General features: G+C 45.1%; 1 protein-coding gene across 1 annotated transcript; it reads right to left on the reverse strand.

The window, feature by feature from the left end:
• Positions 1-5,183: 5,183 nt before the first annotated feature.
• Positions 5,184-19,763, reverse strand: FAM217A (family with sequence similarity 217 member A; the record flags this gene model as incomplete). The annotated part of the gene is made up of 7 exons (XM_084259464.1): positions 5,184-6,390; positions 9,348-9,415; positions 9,503-9,577; positions 10,364-10,448; positions 12,931-13,032; positions 17,678-17,892; positions 19,752-19,763. The coding sequence occupies 7 exons, from the start codon at positions 19,761-19,763 to the stop codon at positions 5,184-5,186; spliced, it is 1,764 nt and encodes a 587-aa protein (XP_084115590.1).
• Between the last annotated feature and the right edge of the window lie 23 nt (positions 19,764-19,786).

Raw genomic sequence — 19,786 nt, forward strand, 5'->3', positions numbered from 1 at the left:
GAATTCTGTGACCTCTGTTAAAATAAGGTCGTTTAGTAATGAATCATTCAGGTTTCAAACCTGCATTCATGTTTCGGGGTAACTAATATTTGAACTCAATTATAAAGTCTTTGCTTTATTTTACCCGATGGCTAAAATGTTATTGAGTGGCTGTCAGGCTTCAGACTTCTTAAGACATAGCCCTCAGAGAGGTCATTGTTCTTTTTTTAGTTGGAGGAATAGTTGAGATCTAAGAGCATATACACCTTAGGTAGAGCTTCTGAAGGTTGTTAGAAATTAGGTTAGAATTCTGAGGTTTGGACAGGAAGAAACGTCATGATAGAGATCTTAAGACCCTCCTAGTATTTGTATTCACCTTCAAACCCTCATGAGTAGCATCCTACTTCTTTCCCCTAATGCTTCTCTTTCTCGTTCCATTCTACTATCGCAAAATAATTTTGTTTTAAAACAATATAATTTTTACCTTTTCCCATTATGGTTATCATTTATCCCCCTAACAAAAACAAAATATACAGGGCATTTAACCGTATGAAAAATTTTTATATACTGTTTTATAAAATATGTGAATAGAAGTAATGACATGTATTATTTTCAGATTTGTCCCATATTTGCATTCCTTCTATGCTTTACCTGTACTCCTGTAAGTAGAACTCCAGTTGGCTAAGGGCTAGATAAATATAAAATCTCTGAAATGAGATAAAGGAATTCATAGAACTTAAAACTTAGGCCAGGCATTTGGGAATGCCCTTGTCAATGCTGGCGATAGGGAGGAAGCTCGATACTCAGATCCGTAATTTCCTTCCATTCACTGGAAATTGGGCTTCATAAGGTGCTCTCTCCACAGTGTCCTAGTTCACGCAAATATGGCACAGGAACTTTACTTTCCTAGATGGGGTATCCTTATAAGAGCTCACTACAAATTCATTTGTGTTTCTTACATGTCAATAATGTACACTAAATTTATTCTTTAAATGTTTTCCAGTTATTTTGGTAGATAGCATCATGGCATCTTTAATTTTTCTTCTCCTTCTATATATAGGGTAAGGGACTGTTCTTCTGAAGAATCTTTCCATTTAGTGATCAAGATATGGAAGCTGATCTCTGAAAATGTGTATCCTAATTGTCTGTGGTATCATTTGAACTGTAACCTGCTTTTGAGCAGCAATGTTCCCCATTGACTTACTGGGAAAACTGAATAAAGTCTTCCTTGTTGGAATGTTGTCTCCTGATTTTTCCTTTGCTTGCTTGGTATTTTACTTTAGTTTTAAGTTAAAAACCCCTGTCCTGCCTGATATTTCTTAAAAATTCTCTTTTCCCTGATGTTCATAGATGTGCTTTGGAAGTCCGCTCAGATACAGTTGTGAACCGCCAGGTAGATACATTCATGTCACAAATTCTCGACACCTGATGTGCTTTTTTATGAGTCAGCAAAAGGTGTGGAGGGATGTTGACCAAACAGCTGGGCAGAATCTGCCCTTGCCAGAGATGGGTAACTGCCAGCTAAGTACAAGCATCCTTAGAAACATCCAGAATTTTTGGAGTGCCTAATGCACCACACCCACAATGCTGTTTGGCAACTTATAAATCTGATTTGGTTCTTCTGGTAATACAAACATGCCACGTAATAAAAAAACCCTTTATCTTCAGTGATTGGATTAAGCGAGTTTGTTGCAGATGGGGACGCATGACATACTGGCCTCTTATCCTGAGTCTGTAGACTTATGGAAGTTTCTTCAAATTTTCAAAGCACAGAATAAAATACCTGACAGGGACTAGGGAGGTTGTGTGACTCTTAGCACATGCAAAGCAGGATTGGAGGGTGTCAGTATAGGTCTTCAGAGGAATGGCAGAATGACCTTGGCCCTGGAGAGCCACCTAGTGGAGACCTGCTTGTACTTCTCTGCCTGGCATGTATTCAACTGAAGTGTGTCCTGACAAGGGTGTCAGTCTGTTTTGATTGGGGAGAGTAGTATGCGGGGCCGGTGGGGGGCCTTCAAACCCATGAGGAGGCCTGTGCTTTTGCTTTCTCTTATTCATGAAAAGTCAGAACCCCGCTTGGCCAAGAGGCAAAGTGAAGCTTAGAAACAGGAGGCTTCAAACAGCCTCCCTGGTGGCGCAGGCTGTCGAGCAAAACGCTGTGAAGCTGTCCGCAGCCTCTGCAATGCCTGTTAGATCCCCGCCTGCCGAGAGCATCCCACATGGCTCGGCAGACCTCTCCTGTCTCGCCCGCTGCTCCCCTCAGCAGTGTATTTCGGTCATTGTGCCTGTTCTGCTCCCCACTCTGTCTCTGGTGAATCCTCTCACCCGCACATCTGGCCCGTATCCAGGTTCTTGTATAAATAAATCTTTAAAAAAGAAAACAAAACAGGATGCTTGAATTAACTTGGGAATTAATGAGTAAGGGATGAAACTGTTCTGCCTAAGCAGAATCACTAATTCATAGCTCTCTAATAAGTTTTACCAATGTTTCTTCAAAGGTGGTAATAGGCGTTGACGTCCAACCGCCCTGAAAAGTAGCCAAATAACAATATTTGTTTATAACTACTACCACCACCACCCCCACTCCCCATCCCCCTTTTGTGAGTTTCTGTCTTTGCCAAATTGAGTCTTTCACCCCCTCGTTCTAGGTCAGCTCTAGATGGTGCGTACTTCCTACATGCTCTGCATCTGGGATCAGAGTACGTAGGTAGTTTAAGCAGAAAAATAACTCCCAGCAACCGCATTTTCACTAAGTGATCATGACATGGAAATTACTAGTCTCTTGGACTTAACCAAAGCCAGCAACACTGCTAACATATTTTTCACACAATTAAACGAAGCAATTTTAGACAATTGAAAACTTGAAAGGAGTGTAATCAGATCCAATCTCCTAGTCTGGTTATGTTTCCAGTAAAATCTTTGCCCTTAACTATCTCTTAAGACATTAGCACCCAAAAAAAAAAAAAAAAAGACATTAGCACCCAGAAGCAGTTCACTCCCCCACATTCAAAGGGACCAAGGCAGGCTTCAGTGCAGAGATTTATTTCCTGGAGCCGCTGACCCATTTTCCACCTCTCCCTCACAGGCTGCCCCCCACCTCTAGTTTCCCATCTTCCACCACCACTCCATTCCTGGTCTTGGCTGAAAACCCGTATTTATGACTCCAAACTAGGCCCCTGGTCCTCACCTGGAAAGAAAGACTTTAATACCTGCGATGAGCTGTTCTCCAGTGACATTCCGGTACCCTCTTTTGTGTCCTAGTTTTCCCTGATACTTTTTCCCAGGCACTTTATTCAGTCCTCACATGATTACATGAGGTAAAAGGCCTTCTACCTTCTACCTTTTAAATGATCAGAAGTGCAGATCAGTTAAGGCACCATCCAGAAGCTGGGTTCAAACAGTCTGGTGAGTGCCGTGTCACTCGTAACAATCCTCAATTGTGAATCAAGCCCATACCTTTCTTTCAGAAACTTCAAAAAGCATACTTGCCAGGCAGTAATTGTTCACGGTACAAAGCAGGCACATTGAAGGTTTTGCAAGTAAAAAAAACCAAAACACTGCAGCCCTTAAAGGCGAGGGAATAAAACCCAAACAGGTAAAAGACAAAGGGCTGCAAATAAGGTTCAAGACTCGCTAGTCAGGTAAGAATAAGAGGAACAATAGTTGATGAGGAAACAAGAATATTGCAAATTGGCATTATGTGAAAAGTATTTTCATACTGTAAATCTATGCAAGGAATGTTGGATAATGAAACTGGGATACAACTAAAATTCCATTATTATATGAGATCCTGAACAGTATTTTCTACTGCTGTAAACTGATTACAAAAAAATTTTGAAATTAACCTAAAAACTAAGCATATGTTTTGACCCCTGACTTAGAAAAATATTTGAGTCTTTTTCTTCTACTAAAGGTGGAAAAGAGGAAACTTTAGGTACAGTTGTTTTCACATTTATGTAAATTGTCCTTTAATTCATCTCACATACCTAATTCAAGTATTCCATCTTATTTGGGGGAGGGGTGTGTAAGGTCAGGAAGACCACAGGGCAGGTTTTCTAGGATCCAGCAGACCGGGTAAAGGAGGAGACAGAGTCCTCAGGGGTTTTGCAGGTCTTTATTGGGGTTCAGCGGGTACATGGCAGGCAGGGGTGCTGGAAGGCTGGCAGTCCTCCCAGCCCCCAGCAAATCTTCACTCTATCTGGGCTCTCTGGCGTTCTCTGCTTCTGCTTCGGGCTTCTTCTCTTGGCTTCTGCTTTGCCTTCTGCTGGCGTCCCCGTGACGCCGCCCTTAAAAGCACAGTCTTAGCTCAGCTGAATCCCATCTACCTATGCCCACACCCTATTCCAGGTGCCCCCCATCAGGCATGCATTCAGGACAAGGATCCATCATCTATCCTGATGGCGGGAGGGCAGAAAAGCCTGACATTTTCTTTACCCTACAACATCCAACAATGAAAAACCATGGGAAGAAATTTCATTACTGTGAGGTTTTGGCTGCTCCAGAGTGACCCCACACACACACACCCCACCCCCCAGGCTCCCTTAGAATGTCTTTCGACTATTTAAGCTGAGTAGAAGAGGACTGTTTCATGCCTAAACCTGAGGTTGGGCCCCAAAGAGAACTGGTCTTGCTCTCCTGAATATGATGAGAGTGCCTGGGAAATGGAAAGCTTATGACTCATAGGGCTTTCTGGATCTTGTATGTTAATTTAACAGAAGACCGACTTGAGCTTTGAAGAGCCAAACAAATACCCAGAGGTCAAAAGAGTAGACAAAGGAGGTTTGTGGAGATGAGGAGAGAAAGCAAAAAAAGTACCAGAGAACCAAAGACATCACTGATCAAATAATGGCCTCACGTAGGACCGCCTAAGAACACAATAAAAGACGACAGTGGGAATACTTTATTTATACCATTTATTGATGACAGAGTTACAACTGGAAACAAATAATCTTTTGACTCAAATGCCTTAGTTTACTAAGTGAACACTTCTCTGCAACATAACGTGCAAAAGATGTCCCCTCTCCCCGTCTAGGAGCGCCAGGGTCTACACAGACATCTCAGCAGAGATTCTCACAAGCCCCACTCTGTATCATATGGAGCAATTGTTTTGTGAGTGTGTGATTTTATTACCTGTATCTTCTGCATGATGAACCATATTTTAGCTGGACTTCTTGGAACAGATGTGCTCACATGGAAGAACAGTGTTACTTTTGGTTAATGGGTGAGCACTTATCCTTCACTATAAATGATGGTGACAGACAGTTTAGCTTCTGAATATAGAACGGTCTGTCCAATGCTATATTTTTTCGGTAAAGTTTCTTTTTGGTCCTTGACGCCTTAATTTCTTCCCTCTGGTTTTCGGGAAAAGACAGAGGGAGGGGTGAAACAGGGACCGGAGACCTCGGTGGCAGACATCTAGCCGAGACCATTTTAACCAGTGATGGAGTTGTCTGGGCAGTCGCTTGCTTAGCAGAGAGTTCTTGGCATGGAATTAAAATGGAACTTTTGGGACTCTTGAAGTCTTTGTAAGTTGCAATCAATTGTTTCGCAGAGGTGGAGCTTTTTAGAGATGGCCTAGAACTCCACTTGTATTTCCCAGCATTGCTCCAGTTCCATTTTGCAGCATTTTGTTCCAGGCTGAAAGGACCAGAACTGCTTTTCCTTTTTTCTCGATTTTTATCTATACCCATTGTCTGAAGACTTAAAGAGTCAGAAAGCTTTGGCTGTCTCCCTTTGGATAGAGCTTTGGAGGAAGACGGTCGTTCATTAACTGCCAGGGTGCAGAAGGTGGAGGGCAGCCTTGGCCGCTCTTTTTGTACAGTCAAGTGTTGTAATCTTTCCATTTCCAGTAAACGGGTTATCAAGCGATCAACAGAGCTTTCTGCAGGTTCCATGGTCCCTTTCCAACTCTCAGATTTTGAAAGGGCCAATTTGTGCAAGTCCAGGGTGTTGAAAGGAGGAGGGAGAAAATCAGGATACGGGAATACCTCACTCGATTCCTCTGTGAAAGGCTCTTCAACGGTGTCTATTGTCTCTGGTTTTAAGTTCAGGTCCATCTTCTTAAAATAGCTCAGTAAAGTGTCATTTGCTTTTTCATTTTCTGATAAATCGCTTTCATCTGTTAAATTTTCTTCCACGCTGCTGTTTCCATATTTCAAATTCCAGTTCAGCGGAGAGAAAATGTCACTGTTGATGTCTTCAGTTGAATACAAAGTAAGGCGAGGTTCCATTCTGTCCTTAAAAAAGTCTCCGTCAGCGTAGGGCCAGCAGAGACCTAAAGGCATCTGCAGACTAGGGTAGGAACCAATTTGCTTATCAACTGAGGCACTAAGAGGGTCGTTCATCGTAAACAGCCTTATGGAATTATTGGTTACATTAAAGCCAGTCTCCATTGAAGATTTCTTGAAATCCCTGAAAAAAATGATTTCATGAATGAATGACTTGTTACCTGGAATGAAAATGCTGTCAAAATGATAACAAATAACCTTTATCAAAGACTGTTTAATGTTTAGTTCCCAGTGACACATTGATCTACCTAGCTGTAACAGAAATGTTAATTTCCTAATATGCCTTAATCACATTGAAATGTATGCAATTTTGAAAAGTATAGATTGAGATATTAACTGGGCATTCCATTGTCCATTCTCAGGTGGAGAGCAATCTAGTGCCTGAGGGACACTAGACTAATTTTATATATTTATCTTTGAACATATTGTACATGCAGTTAAGAAGTCTGAAAAAGAGGCTATCCAGTGCAAACTGAAATTACAGTGAAATGTCTATTGGCCTAGAGTTAGATAAAAAGAGACACTTAGGGGCCTCCCTGGTGGCGCAAGGGTTTAAGCACCGCACTATGAAGCAAACCGCAGCCACTGCAGCATGAGTTCGATCCCGGCCAGCCAGGAAGCAACCCACATGGGGCAGCAGATCTCTCCTGTCTCACCTGCTGCTCCCCTCAGCCGTGTACTTCGGTCAATCTGCCCATTCTGTTCCCCACTCTATCTCTGGTCGATCCTCTCACCCCCCACACCTCTGGCCTATACCCGAGCTCTTGTATACATAAATAAATAAATCTTCTTTTAAAAAAAAAGACACTTAGAATGTTACCTAATGAAGGTTACTTAATAAAGGGTTTTACTTTAGTCATTATGCTTTTAAGATTTTATTTATTTTTGCGTAGAATTGGGGTGTCGGCCAGAGGTGGGGGGCAGGTGAGAGGATTCACCAGAGACAGAGTGGGGTGTGGAACAGGCAGATCTACTGAAATGTACTGCTGCGGGGAGCAGTGGGCGAGAAAGGAGAAGTCTGCTGCACCCACTTCAGTCCCCAGTGAGGACTGAACTCATGCTGCTTCGGAGGGGATCGCAGTGGTAATGCTGAGGCTTACCCCCAAGACCACCAGGGAGGCCCTATCCATTATGCTTTTTAAAAATTATTCTAATATACAAAGAAACAAGACAATGGCTATTAAAAATTACTCCAGACATAGCCCACAGTAATGTTCACCTGATGGTGCACTTTTGTTTTAGGAGTAGGTAGGAGAGACGTGGCGAGGCAGACCTCTCCTGTCTCGCCTGCTGCTCCCCTCAGCAGTGTATTTCAGTCAATCTGCCTGTTCTGTTCCCCACTCTGTCTCTGGTGAATCCTCTCACCCCCCGCATCTCTGGACTGTACCCCATGTCTTGTATATGCATAAATAAATAAATCTTAAAAAAAAAAAAAGAGCATGAAATTTGGAGGTTAGAAGACTAGATTAGAAGACTAGTCTTTCATGGATGCCCAACTTCTAACTCTGCCCTTTATCAGGCCCTTCCAGTAACAATAATGAAAAGCTATAAACACATTATACTGGGTAGTCCCGCAACAACCTCGTGAGACAGGCACTTTGATTTTCTACCTTTTATGGGTAAGGAAACTGAGGCACAGACAGGTGAGGTTTGCGCATCTAGTAAGTGGAAGAGCTGGGAATCAAAGCCATGTGCTGGGACCCCAGGTCCGTGGCCTTGGCTGCTGCCCTTGACTGCCTCAGTTTGTGTTTGCTCCTCTGTCCATGTGATAAAATTGACTTAATTTGACCTCTCATTGAAATTCCTGTTCCCAGCTGAGTCTTTCCAGTCTCTCCTACCCTGCAGGCACCAGTTTTCTACGGAACATTAGTCACTGTGCTTCCCAGGTTCACCCCTGAAATTCCAGCCTGAGGTGAGCTTCACTGAGCCTATCAGAGGTAAAATCATCAGATTAGGAAATAATTGTTATCAAGGGAACCACCCTGTTGTGAAATTGGGTCAAAAGAGAGGAACAGACCTCAGGATCTCCATTAAGAAATACACTGTGTGTAAAGGTGACATGACAAGGCTCGATGAAGTGTTAATTTCGAAATAACAGTAATTTGTGTTTTTAAGAAACATTCTAGCTGGTTCTAATACACATGAAAATTTAAGTGGGGCCTCCCTGGTGGCACAAGGGGTTAAGACGCAACCTATGAAGCTGTCCACAGCTTCTGCAGCATGAGTTCGAGGGTTCGATTCCCCGCCGGCCAGGGAGCAACCCACATGGCGCAGCAGACCTCTCCTAACTCGCCCGCTGCTCCCATCAGCAGTATACTTTGGTCAATCTGCCTGTCTGTTCCCCACTCTGTCTCTGCTGAATCCTCTCACTCCCACACCTCTGGCCTGTACCCCAGCTCTTGTATGCATAAATAATCTTAAAAAAAAAGAAAATTTAAGAACAAAAAATATATACATGTACACACAAACACACCTTTATATATACACACACACACACACACACACTATATCTATCTATCTCTCTATATAAAAGCATTCAAACCCAGGTAAGATCTGAGAAGTAATATACCATAGTGGTGATGAGCGAGAACCAAGCTACTTTTACAACCTGGTTCTACCAGTCATTGATGGTGTGGCCTAGGTGAACTGCCTGTCAGCCTCAGTGTTATCATCTGTAAAACAGGGTGATGGTGACAGAACCTACCTTATAGCATTGCTGTGATCATTCACTGAGTTCAATGAGGGTTCAATGAATTTAAATTCTTCCACGCACGTGGGAAATTACTTTTCTATTACAATTCCTCTTCCCTTCAAAAAACAGGTCCAAACTCTATCCATCTTAACACTTCTTGTAAGGGAAGTAAAGGCTTAATCACCCATGTCCCGGTTATCTCTGTGGGGTCTGCCAGTCACATGCCCTGGTTAAGGGCAAGTCTCTGTAATCTCCCACTATTTGTACACAATGCTTTTTTCTTCTAGTTGTGTTCGGTTCTAGAATTTCAGACGAGTAGTTATCGCATCTGTAGTTGACTTTGTTTTAGTCATTTAGGGGTTCACAAAAATAAGTAAGTACGCGCTCACCTGTTCTCTGTGGCACTTCCTTCGTTAAGAGGATAACCCCATAACTGAAATGACCCTTGTTTACTATTCTGATAAGAGAAAAACCATGGACAATTTAGTGACTGCATGGATTTCGAAACAACACTTTACTAAGAGTATGATGAATAAATCCCCACCTGTGTTATTTTGTGAGCAGGCTCTGACAAATTAAGTTCTAGCATCATTTGCTCTATTGGAATTTCCAGATGGTTCTATAAAGCAGAGGAAACTTTTGAACACAACATATCTCTGCTCCCCTATTCTTCTAAGAATGTACAGTTCTTGTTCTAACCAAGAAATATGCAGTCAAATCCTTGGATACTCCTCTTTAATCCACACAGACGTCATTTGTTTTTGCTGGCTTCAGCAGCAATTACTTTAATCATTAATACTAAGTGTAACCTAATGAGTCTTGAATATCATGAAAGACTGTCTTTCTTCTAATAGGAGGTATTTTATCTTTTGATCAAAAAAAGGTAAATGAAAGATAAATTTTCACACTAATAATAATATGTTAAACATTTCAATAGCTTTATGATATCTTAAGGGCCGAAACTACGTCCCTTTTTGCAATCTCTAGAAAACAATATTTTCACTATCTACAATGTTAATTTTCACTTACAATATTGTTATATTAATATAATATTAATTGAATAACCAATTTGCACCCCTGGAAAACAGTAAAGGCTTTGACTTGCTTAAAGAACTCTATAGAAGGGAAATGTAAAGTTTAACTTTGAGGAAAGAAACTTTTTTTCAAGAACATATATACATATAATGTTTAATACTGTTTTCTGAATTATTTAAAACCAAACATTTATCCTTACCTTGTTAATTTTGCCTGAAAGAATGCATATGAAAAAATGACAATTAATAATTAAACAACACTGGTTATATTAAAAAGCAAACCCCCTTTAATATGAGCAGCTATTCATGTTATAAATATAAATCTCCATGTGTTTACAATTATCGGTGTAAAGATATCTAGAGTTTCTTACCACCTGCTGCACTCTCCCTTCCAGGGAGGTGGTTTTTATTTTCAGACACAGGTCCTTCTGAATCCACGCTCCAGTGAGGTAAGTTCTAAAACAATATTCATTTTAAGATAATGTTAAGGAAAGTTCAAAAGCTCTATGCATGATGTTACATGCCCTTTGGGCAAAGGATGACAAAAGGTACAAGGCCCCTCCCTCCCGTAAGGACAGGCCAGCATTTCCAAGGAGTGGGCCATGTCCTCTTATCTGACCTATCAGCTTTTGACAACATAGTGCAGACATGGAAAGGCTCTTACAATAATTACAGTTTCATTCTCATTTTCTTAAAAGTCATGGCACACAGATTTCCAAATTAGATGTTTAGGAGAGAATAAAATGTCCAGTTCAGGGTATTCCTGGTCCATAGGGTACATTCACTAAATTTTCTGTTTCTGAATACCAGACCTGAAAGCCTATAAAATTTTTCCATCAACCAAAGAAAACCCTCTCATCGTCACATCATCCTTGACGCTGATCAGTCCCCGGCACATCCTAGACTCCAGATATTGAGTAACTCTCAGGAAATATCCCAAAGAAAACCCCCAAATGAATGAGAACGGTGCTAAGATAGACTGGGGGAATTCTGGACACTGTGCCGAGCGCTCTGGGAGGGAAATATGGAGTGTGCATAGAAGAGGCTTGAATAACTTATCCTAGAGAAGGGGAAATGATGAGGCAGTTTAAGTGATTTTTAAGAAGTGAACTCTGTTGTTTTCTATCTCAAACAAGAAAACCCCTTTATATATTAAACTCTAACCAATATCCAAATGAAGTGCTAGGTGTTCAGTATCAGCTCTCCACACTGAGGTGGAACAGGCAGAAATGAGCTTAAAGTCCGCGTGGAGATTTAGTTGACCCGCAAGGAAGTTGTCTCCTTGGAGACAAGAAAGGGTAGTTGAACACTGGAAGATAGGCCACGGGTGATTTTCTCTGGGGATTTTTGAAAAATAAGTAAAGTTCTCTGCTCCCTCGGTACAGGTCTAGTCTCCACATGATACTCACTGGGGGAGCCTTTAAAAAATAACAGTTGAAAAAAAATACCACAGATTCTGATTCATCAGGATTAACGTAAGGTCCACTTATCTGTATTTTTAAAACCTCCCTGATAGATTCTCAAGTTTCTTTCAGTCATGTAATCCTAGCATGCTCAAGTACAACATAACATGTGAGAGAACTAGTCTTATATTAACAATAAAACTAAAATCATCAAATGTGGAAAGTGGCAAGGGAGACTCAACATCACATGTGGTGTCAGCTAGACTGCAAACTCCCGAATGGTTGGGGGTGGGTTCCCCTTTTCAAGAGCCCATCTGCCTTACCAACATTTTCCCACAAAACATGTGTGAGAAGCTTTAAAAAGGTAAATACTGCCTGATTGATCAAGTAGCATCTTTAGCAAAACCCAACTGCTATAGGAAATGTTGGGGAATTAGAGAGGCTGGCTAACTTTTGCTTTGTGAAAAGAAATAAACTTTCTCTGTTTTATATGTTCCAAGAGAGGACTCGGTACAGACCTCTGGCGGAGAGAAAGCAGCAAGGGGCCTCTGCAGAAGGGGCAATAGGGGAGCCGCTACCTAAACACTCAAGGGGAGCCGCTACCCAAACACTCAAGTTCAACAGCATCTGCCATACCTCATGAGAGATGTCTGAGGCCCGCAGGTTGGTGCCACCGGTCTCCCCGTTTCTTCTCCCCATTTTGCTGTAGCTGGTCCTGTGTTCCCTTAAAATCCTATACAGGTTGTGGGACAGGCACATGGATGGGTGAGGCACAACATTTAGTTAAAAGAAAACATGAGCTTTGGCTCCCCAACTAAAGGAGGTGAAGAAAATGCTTAGGAAGCAGGGGAGGGGCCTAGGAAGGCAGGCTGGGGACAGCATCAGGTAGTCAACCAGCTACTCAGTCAGAAAATGGGGGCAGAGAGGGCCCAGCCAGTGGGAAGATCTCGCTGACAGAAGATTAGGAAATGCCAGGGTGAGAAAGGAGACATCAGGCAGGAGGCTAAAATAAAATTAGACAAAAGACAAGGAATTCTCTGGAACTTACCACAGAGGGCTAGTTCTGTCCCAGGCATTCAAAGCTTCTGGGTTGCGGGATGAAAGCCCCAGGCGGGGCCCGCGCCCCAGACAGTTCAGAGACACTAACAGGCCCTCAGGAGCCAACACCGCTTTCCAGACCAAACTCTCACGCGCCTCCGCCCACCCCCACCGGCCTGAGGTAAAAACCATCTGATCTCTGGCTCTGGGAAAGACTCGCACATGAACGCCACCGCAGTCATCAGCTATTTTCTCAACGTTTACAATTTATTGTCTGTAGGGGGGTGGGGAGTGCTGAGAAGTGGGGCGAGGGCTAAGTTCGGGCGACGGCGCGGGGGGGGGGGGGGCGCTCCCGCTGCGGCTGGGCTGAGGGGGGGCGCGGGCAGCTGGGGGGGCGAGGGGGGCGCGGCTGGGAGGGGGGCCCGAGGGAGGGGTCGGGGCCCGGCGTGGGGCGGCGGCCCTGACGGGAGGGCCCGGGACGGGGCGGCCGCTCTTACCCCGTGGCCCACGTGTCGTCCCCGGCGTCGTCCCCGAGGGCGCCCTGAGGCCCCGGCGCCTCCGCGTGCGGCTTGGCGGGCGCCGCGTCCGGCTCGGCCTTCCTGCCGCGGGGGGACAGGGAGGGCAGCGCGGGCAGCGGGCCGCGGGCGGGCGGCCGGCGGGGCCCGCGGGCGGGCGCGGGGGGTGCCCAGGGCGGCCTCGCCGGCGGCCGGGCCCCGCGGCCGCGGTCCTCGAGCGGCGCCACCCGCCGCGGCCCCGCGTTCCACTGGGGCCACCGGGTACCGGCGTCCGCAGGCGCGGCAGCCCAGCCGCTGGGCCCCGAGGGGGTCCGCAGGCCTCCGCGCCCCCCGGACGGCCGGCGCCACTGGGCCATGGCGGGCGGGGGGTGGGGGCGCCGACGGCGCCTTCCGGGGCCTGACCTTGACCCCGAGCGACCCAGCGGGGCCCCGCGTGGCGCCGGGTGGGCCCCTGGCCAACAAGGCCTGGCCCGCCTCTTCCTCCCCAGGGCCGGACCAAGCACCGAGGGTGCCCTGCCCGGCGCTGCGCTGGACTCGGGGCTCGACGTGGCCAAGTTCTCGCCAGGCTCTGGCAGGCCACATGGGACGAAGGGGCGCAAAGGGAGGCGCCCGCTGACAGTGCGCCCACCACGGGCAGTTCTAGGTTAGGGGCATCGGCTTGATGGTCAGAAAAAAAAGTGTGTTTTGTTTTTTGAGGTTTTTCTTTCGTCTAGGATTCACTTCAGACCAAGGGAGGCCAGTTTTGCCCTTCGAGTATCTCTTACTTGGATTCCATGAGGTAAGTCGGGGTGAGGATGGGAGTGGGGATAGGGCGGATGGGGTAGGGGCGGAGGAATATATACACGCATAATGTTGATATAACATATGCATTACGATATGTATAGAATGTATGTAAGTAGTAAATATGTGGGTATTTACATGTTTGTGTCTGAGAATAGAGCTCAAGTCCATGCAGGTAAATGAATAGTAAAAATGCTTGTGGCATGCACCCTTCATAATGAGGTGTTGGTATTTGAAGAAGAAATGTCTGGGGTCCTTTGCTGATGCTTTTGTTAGGTTGCTGATGCTCAGTTAGGTTGAAAGCTCAGCTGGAGAGTCAAACCTCCCCGGCCCACATGTGTCCTTTAGTGGTGTCCTAAATGCACTGGTTCTTAACATTTGGTCGAAGGGGATCCCACGTATCTTTGAGAATTTCCCAGAAAAACACATACGATACACCAGATGCTGAAAAGAATTTCCAGGGTTTCTCAGATCTTTGCTCCCCACTCCCAACCCCCTCTGCCCAGGGATGTCTGTCTCCTTCCTCTGTGTTTCTGTTTTCCTCTCAGAAAGGGCTCCCTGACTTCACTTTAGAGAAGCCTTAGCCACCTCACTGCATCTCCTAATACCAGCTGCAATTCTCTGGTCCTTGCGGTCTGGTTTATTTGTCCTGTTTGCTTTTTTGTTGTCTGTTTCATGCCACTAGAGTGTAAAACTCTCTGCGGGCATGGGCCTTGCCTGTCTGGTTCATCCTGCATCTCCATCACTGCCTACCTGCTAAGGTTCCTAGGAGACAGGACAGGTGAGGGAACAGGGTTACCTAGGCCCTTGGAAGATGGTCTCTGGGGCCTCTTCTACTTTCCATTCTGTAGCTCTAAAACACAGACCTGTTCGTTTGTGCTCCGAAGGCCTAACAAGTAAAGTCCACATTCTTAGCCAGGCCTGCAGCCAGATTTAGAGGCCTGCACATCACCTTTCCTGGGCCTGCTACATGTCAAATGTGTCAGATGTTGCATGACTCCCCTGAGCACCCTCCTCCCTCCCTCTGCCATGTTAAATCCTATGCATGTAGATCTAGTTCACTTGTCTTCCCTGACACCCCAGGGAGAATTAATTGCTCCTCTGACATCCCTATTTCAGGTTATATATAAATGGTTTGTTTATAATTCCTCATTCACTGTCACATAATTATTCAGTTATGATATTTCACTCATAAGCTTTCCAACACAGGGCCTCCCCGGTGGCGTGGTGGTTGAGCGCTGGGTTGCGAAGCTGCCCGCGGCCTCTGCAGTGTGGGTTCGATCCCCGGTTGCTCCCCGGCCACCGGAGGAGGGTCCCACATGGCGCGCAGACCTCTGCTGCCGCCCGCTGCTCCCCTCAGCAGTGTACTTCGGTCCTTCTGCCTGCTCTGATCCCCTCTCTGGCTCTGGTGAATTCTCTCACCCTCCCGCGCTTCTGACTGTACCCAGTGCATGTATAAACAAAACAAGCAAACAAACAAACAAATAAATAAATAAAACATGCCTCTATAAAAAAAAAAAAATAAGCTTTCCAACACCTTCAAGGCAAGACCTGGCCTGTTCTAGTGGAGTGCCTGGCACAGGATAACAGTTACTCAATAAATGTTTGAATTAAATTGCTCCAAGAATAACATCACTAGAATATATGGTGTATGGTGTGGTGACTATCATCATGCTGAACATTTTCTATAGATGAACCATTTTTAAGACTCGTTAACAGCACAATGAATTTGATACTGCTAGTTATTCTTATTTTAGAAATGAGTAACCTGAACTTTAAAAATATTCAGTGACTTTTCCCAACTTACAATTACTTGAAAGATAGTACATTGGGTAAATACTGGGATCCATGCCTTCGCAGCCAACACTTTCTACAGATATGTCTAGCTGGGAAATGTTTTGTTTTTCCTATGGACAGGAACAAAATTTATGTGTGCATTAGTGGGTGCAATTCACCTTTCTAGCTTACATCTCCATCTTCCTGGTTGGGTTTCTGTTTCTCTCTTTTCCTTTTCTTTTAGAACTTGATCTGATTCCTGATCCCTCTGAAAATTGTCATCCATAAATACATCCTCTCAGATACTTTTTTTTTTTTTAATAGAGGCATGCTTTTTTTTTTTTATTTATTTGTTTGCTGGTTTGTTTGTTTGTTTTTGTTTATACATGCACTGGGCACAGTCAGAAGCGCGGGAGGGCGAGAGAATTCACCAGAGCCAGAGCAGGGAGCAGAGCAGGCAGAAGGACCGAAGCACACTGCTGAGGGGAGCAGCGGACGGCAGGAGAGGTCTGCGCGCCATGTGGGACCCTCCTCCGGCAGCCGGGGAGCAGCCGGGGATCGAACCCGCGCCGCAGAGGCCGCGGGCAGCTTCGCAACCCAGCGCTCAACCGCTGCGCCACCGGGGAGGCCCTCAGATACTTTTTTACCTTGACAGAATATATTTTGAAAAACCTTCCTTTCTGGTGACCAGGCTCACTGGACTGTTCCTCCTTTCTCTGCAGGCCTTTTGGAAGCTTTGACATCAGTGTCAAAGTCAGGCCTCCCTCACATCCCTTGTTGAATTAAAACTTGGAGCACTGCAGGTGTAAAATTAGAGTGGCAGCAGAGTCTGTGTGGGGCACATCCCGCCTATGTGGTCAGGAGAAAAGTCCAAGGAGCAGAACTAAGTAGGAAATGTCGTGCATCCACGTGAAACAGAAGGGAAACAACTAAGAGAAGGATGATCTCTTCAAACCCTCGGGTCTGGACTGGACCCAGCCTGGAGAGTAAGGAGTCAGGGGACAGTGGGCCGTGTCCCTTGCAGCTCAGGTCAAGTTCTAACATCAGTTCTTGACCTGAGAGAATGCTCCTTCCTTCTAAGGCCTGCTGGGATTCCATTTTCAGTGGTAGCCTGAGATTTGCCATACTTTAATTTTTTTAAATTTATTTATTTATGCATACAAGAGCTGGGGTGTAGGGTAGAGGTGTGGGGGGTGAGAAGATTCACCAGAGACAGAGTGGGGAGCAGAGCAGGCAAATCTACTGAAATGCAATGCTAAGGGTAGCAGCGGGGAGACAGGAGAGGACTGATGCGCCATGTAGGTCAGCTCCCTGGCTGGGGTTTGAATTCGTGCTACTGATACTGTGGATAGCTTCACAGTGCTGTGTTTAACCCCTTGTGCCACCAGGGAGGCCCTCCATTCTGTTTTGTCTTCAGTCACAGCCAATTATATTTATTCTTGATTTAGAACTCTGTTTCTGTGAGCATTTACTTTAAATATCCTAGCTCTCTGTAGAATTTCCTTTAAAGAAATCTAAACAAAAATATTTTTAGTTTGGAGTTGTGTTTTTGGTTTTAGAAATTAACCTTTAGTTCTCTGCTTCCTTAGCAATGCCTTGCTTGGGAGGATAGAAACACTTTCTTGCAGAAACACAAGAAATCTGGTTTAAAATCTATTCCCAGAATGAGGGCTTTCCTGGTGGTACAAGGGGTTAAACACAGCACTGTGAAGCTATTGGTAGCCACTGCAGCGCGAGTTCGATTCCCAGCCAGGGCGGTGACTCACATGGTGCAGCGGACCTCTCCTATCTCCCCGCTGCACCCCTCAGCAGTGTATTTCAGTCCCCACCCCCAGCTCTTTATGCATAAAATACATCTTAAAAAAAATCAAATAAAATCTATTCCCAGAATGAATGTGATAGTGCTGTACACAGATATGCTTCCCAGAGAAGCTAAATGCTTCGATGAGTATATTCTGCATCTGTTGCTGCTGCATATGCTGCGGCTGGTACTTTGCATAAATTCTCAATCACGTGTTTCCACCTTTGATTTTTTTCTGCAAGACTTGATTTCTGAGCTTGCATGGCTTCCTAAGTCTTCCTAGCCCTCCAGGTGCCCACAGCCCTATTTTCCTTGCCTTTATATCATAAATTTCCTTTGAATATTGTCTTGAGTTTCAGGAGCAAAACTTACTTTCTGGTGCCAGGAAAGCTGTGGCTGGACTCCTCTTTCTGGTAGCTGGGCGCCTGCTTGGCACGGAACACTCTCTTTAGAACGCTCTCTTTAAGAAACTTGGAGATGATCTTCTCCCTTTGAACGTTGCTGAACACCTTGCCATCTGGAAGCCAGCTGATCTTGTCACATCCACCATGGCAGAGGGGAAGGTGCTCCGGAGACACAACAGCCTTCTTTGGAACAAAAAGACAAAGAAAAAGGACTTGAAGGACATGTCTGTTACCCAAAAGTCAGGAATAAGAGACCAACCTACTAGAAAAACAACCCAGGTCTTGCCGCTGCTATGCTGTGGGATCAATTTAGTTAATAACACTGCTGGCGCCTGAGTGGCCCGGCTGGCCCTTCTTAGCAACTCATTGTCACAATAAGGAAAGTAACGCAGGCTTCAGGCTTTGGAGGAATCTTTCTCACCTTTCCTGGCGAGAAAATGGTACTCTCACAAATGCCACTTTGAAAAGGCACATATATTTATTGCTCATTGAAGTCTAGACATGGACATATGCAGACTGGAAAAGCAAGATATAAAACGGAAGGATGGGTTTCATCCAGGAACATGGGGGTGGCTGGCTGCTGTCCAGATCACACAGGTCTCCACCCTCAACTTCTCCACCCTCAACTCCTGTCCCTTAACAGTATTCTCTCCACACCATCAGCAGAGGAAGTGAATGAGATGGCTTCCTTGAGGAAGTGCTACCCACTGCAAAATCAGATGATTTATTTAAAACTAAAATGGAATCATTCTGGGGCCTCCCTGTTAGCGCAAGGGGTTGAGACACAGCCTGTGAAGCTGTCCACAGCCTCTGTAGTACGAGTTCGATCCCCGGCTGGCCAGGGAACAATCCACATGGCGCAGCAGACCTCTCCTGTCTCGTCCGCTGCTCCCCTCAACAGTGTACTTTCATTGATCTGCCTGTTGTTCCCCGTTCTGTCTCTGGTGAATCATCTCACCCTCCCGCCTCCCTCACCCTACACACACCCCTCTGGCCTGTACCCCTGCTCTTGTATGCATAAATAAATAAATCTTTTTTAAAAAGGTAATCATTCTGGCTTGCTTCAGATTTCAACCAAGGACCATAAACTTCAGAGAACTAGCTAAAAAAATTCCATCAACTGCTATTTAGAGTAACGACTGAGAAACATTGGTGGATTACAGTGTGTGGAGAACCACCTTTTAATAGCTGATTTCCTTGGCCTGTGGACCAAGGAACACATAGTTTGCTCTTTCCTATTTGGGTCCTATAAGGATTTAAACTCCTAAACTCAAGGTGCTTGGATGGAAGTAGCCTCTGGCTATGAGAACATTCTACCCCAACCCTCCCACCAATCCCTTTCTCTCTGAAAATCTCCTGAGATGTTGAGAACCACATTATGTTTAAGAGGTCTGGGTAGTTCTACAACTTATTTCAAAGGGAATTCCTTTAAAGTCTACCTTTTGTTTATTTTTTAAAGTTTTATTTTTTAAGTCTGCTAACTGAACATTAAGCAGTGAATTTTTCTGTCTCCCGCTCTTGACGCTGTTGTATTTTATGAGCTAATCATGATTGATACCGAACGCCGACCTCAGTTTCCCTCAGCCAATAAAAGAAAACAGAGTTTGAGGAAAAGGAAAGTGATTTAATTTGTTGACAAATGAGGAGGGCAGCAGACTCATGTCTGAAAGACAACCGTCCTGCTCTTTGGCAGAGGGCAGGGGTATTTATACAAAGGGGAAAAAAAGGGGGAGATGGGTGAGGGCCTGCAAAGAGGGGGTGATGGGGTTGGCACAGAGACAGGTGGGTACCAGCTTGCTTTTTCTAACACCCTTTTCCTTGGAATGCAAGAAGACAAACCTGTCAAACAAGGGGAAATTGCAAGAAATATGGGAAAGACAAATTTGTTAATGCTTATGTGAGAGACCAGTCATTTGTAACTGCATCATAATGGCCTTGGCCAAAGGTTTTAAGTCTGGTGAGCAGCTGGCAGACTGGCTTTTGCATTGCTTGCTGTGCCCACATGACTTTCCCTATTTCTCAGCACTTTGCAAAGTGATTACCTGCCAGTTCATGGAGGAGAGATGAACCTGCTGTG

The sequence above is a fragment of the Talpa europaea genome, assembly GCF_964194135.1.
Source record: "Talpa europaea genome assembly, chromosome: 2".
Classification (NCBI taxonomy): domain Eukaryota; kingdom Metazoa; phylum Chordata; class Mammalia; order Eulipotyphla; family Talpidae; genus Talpa; species Talpa europaea.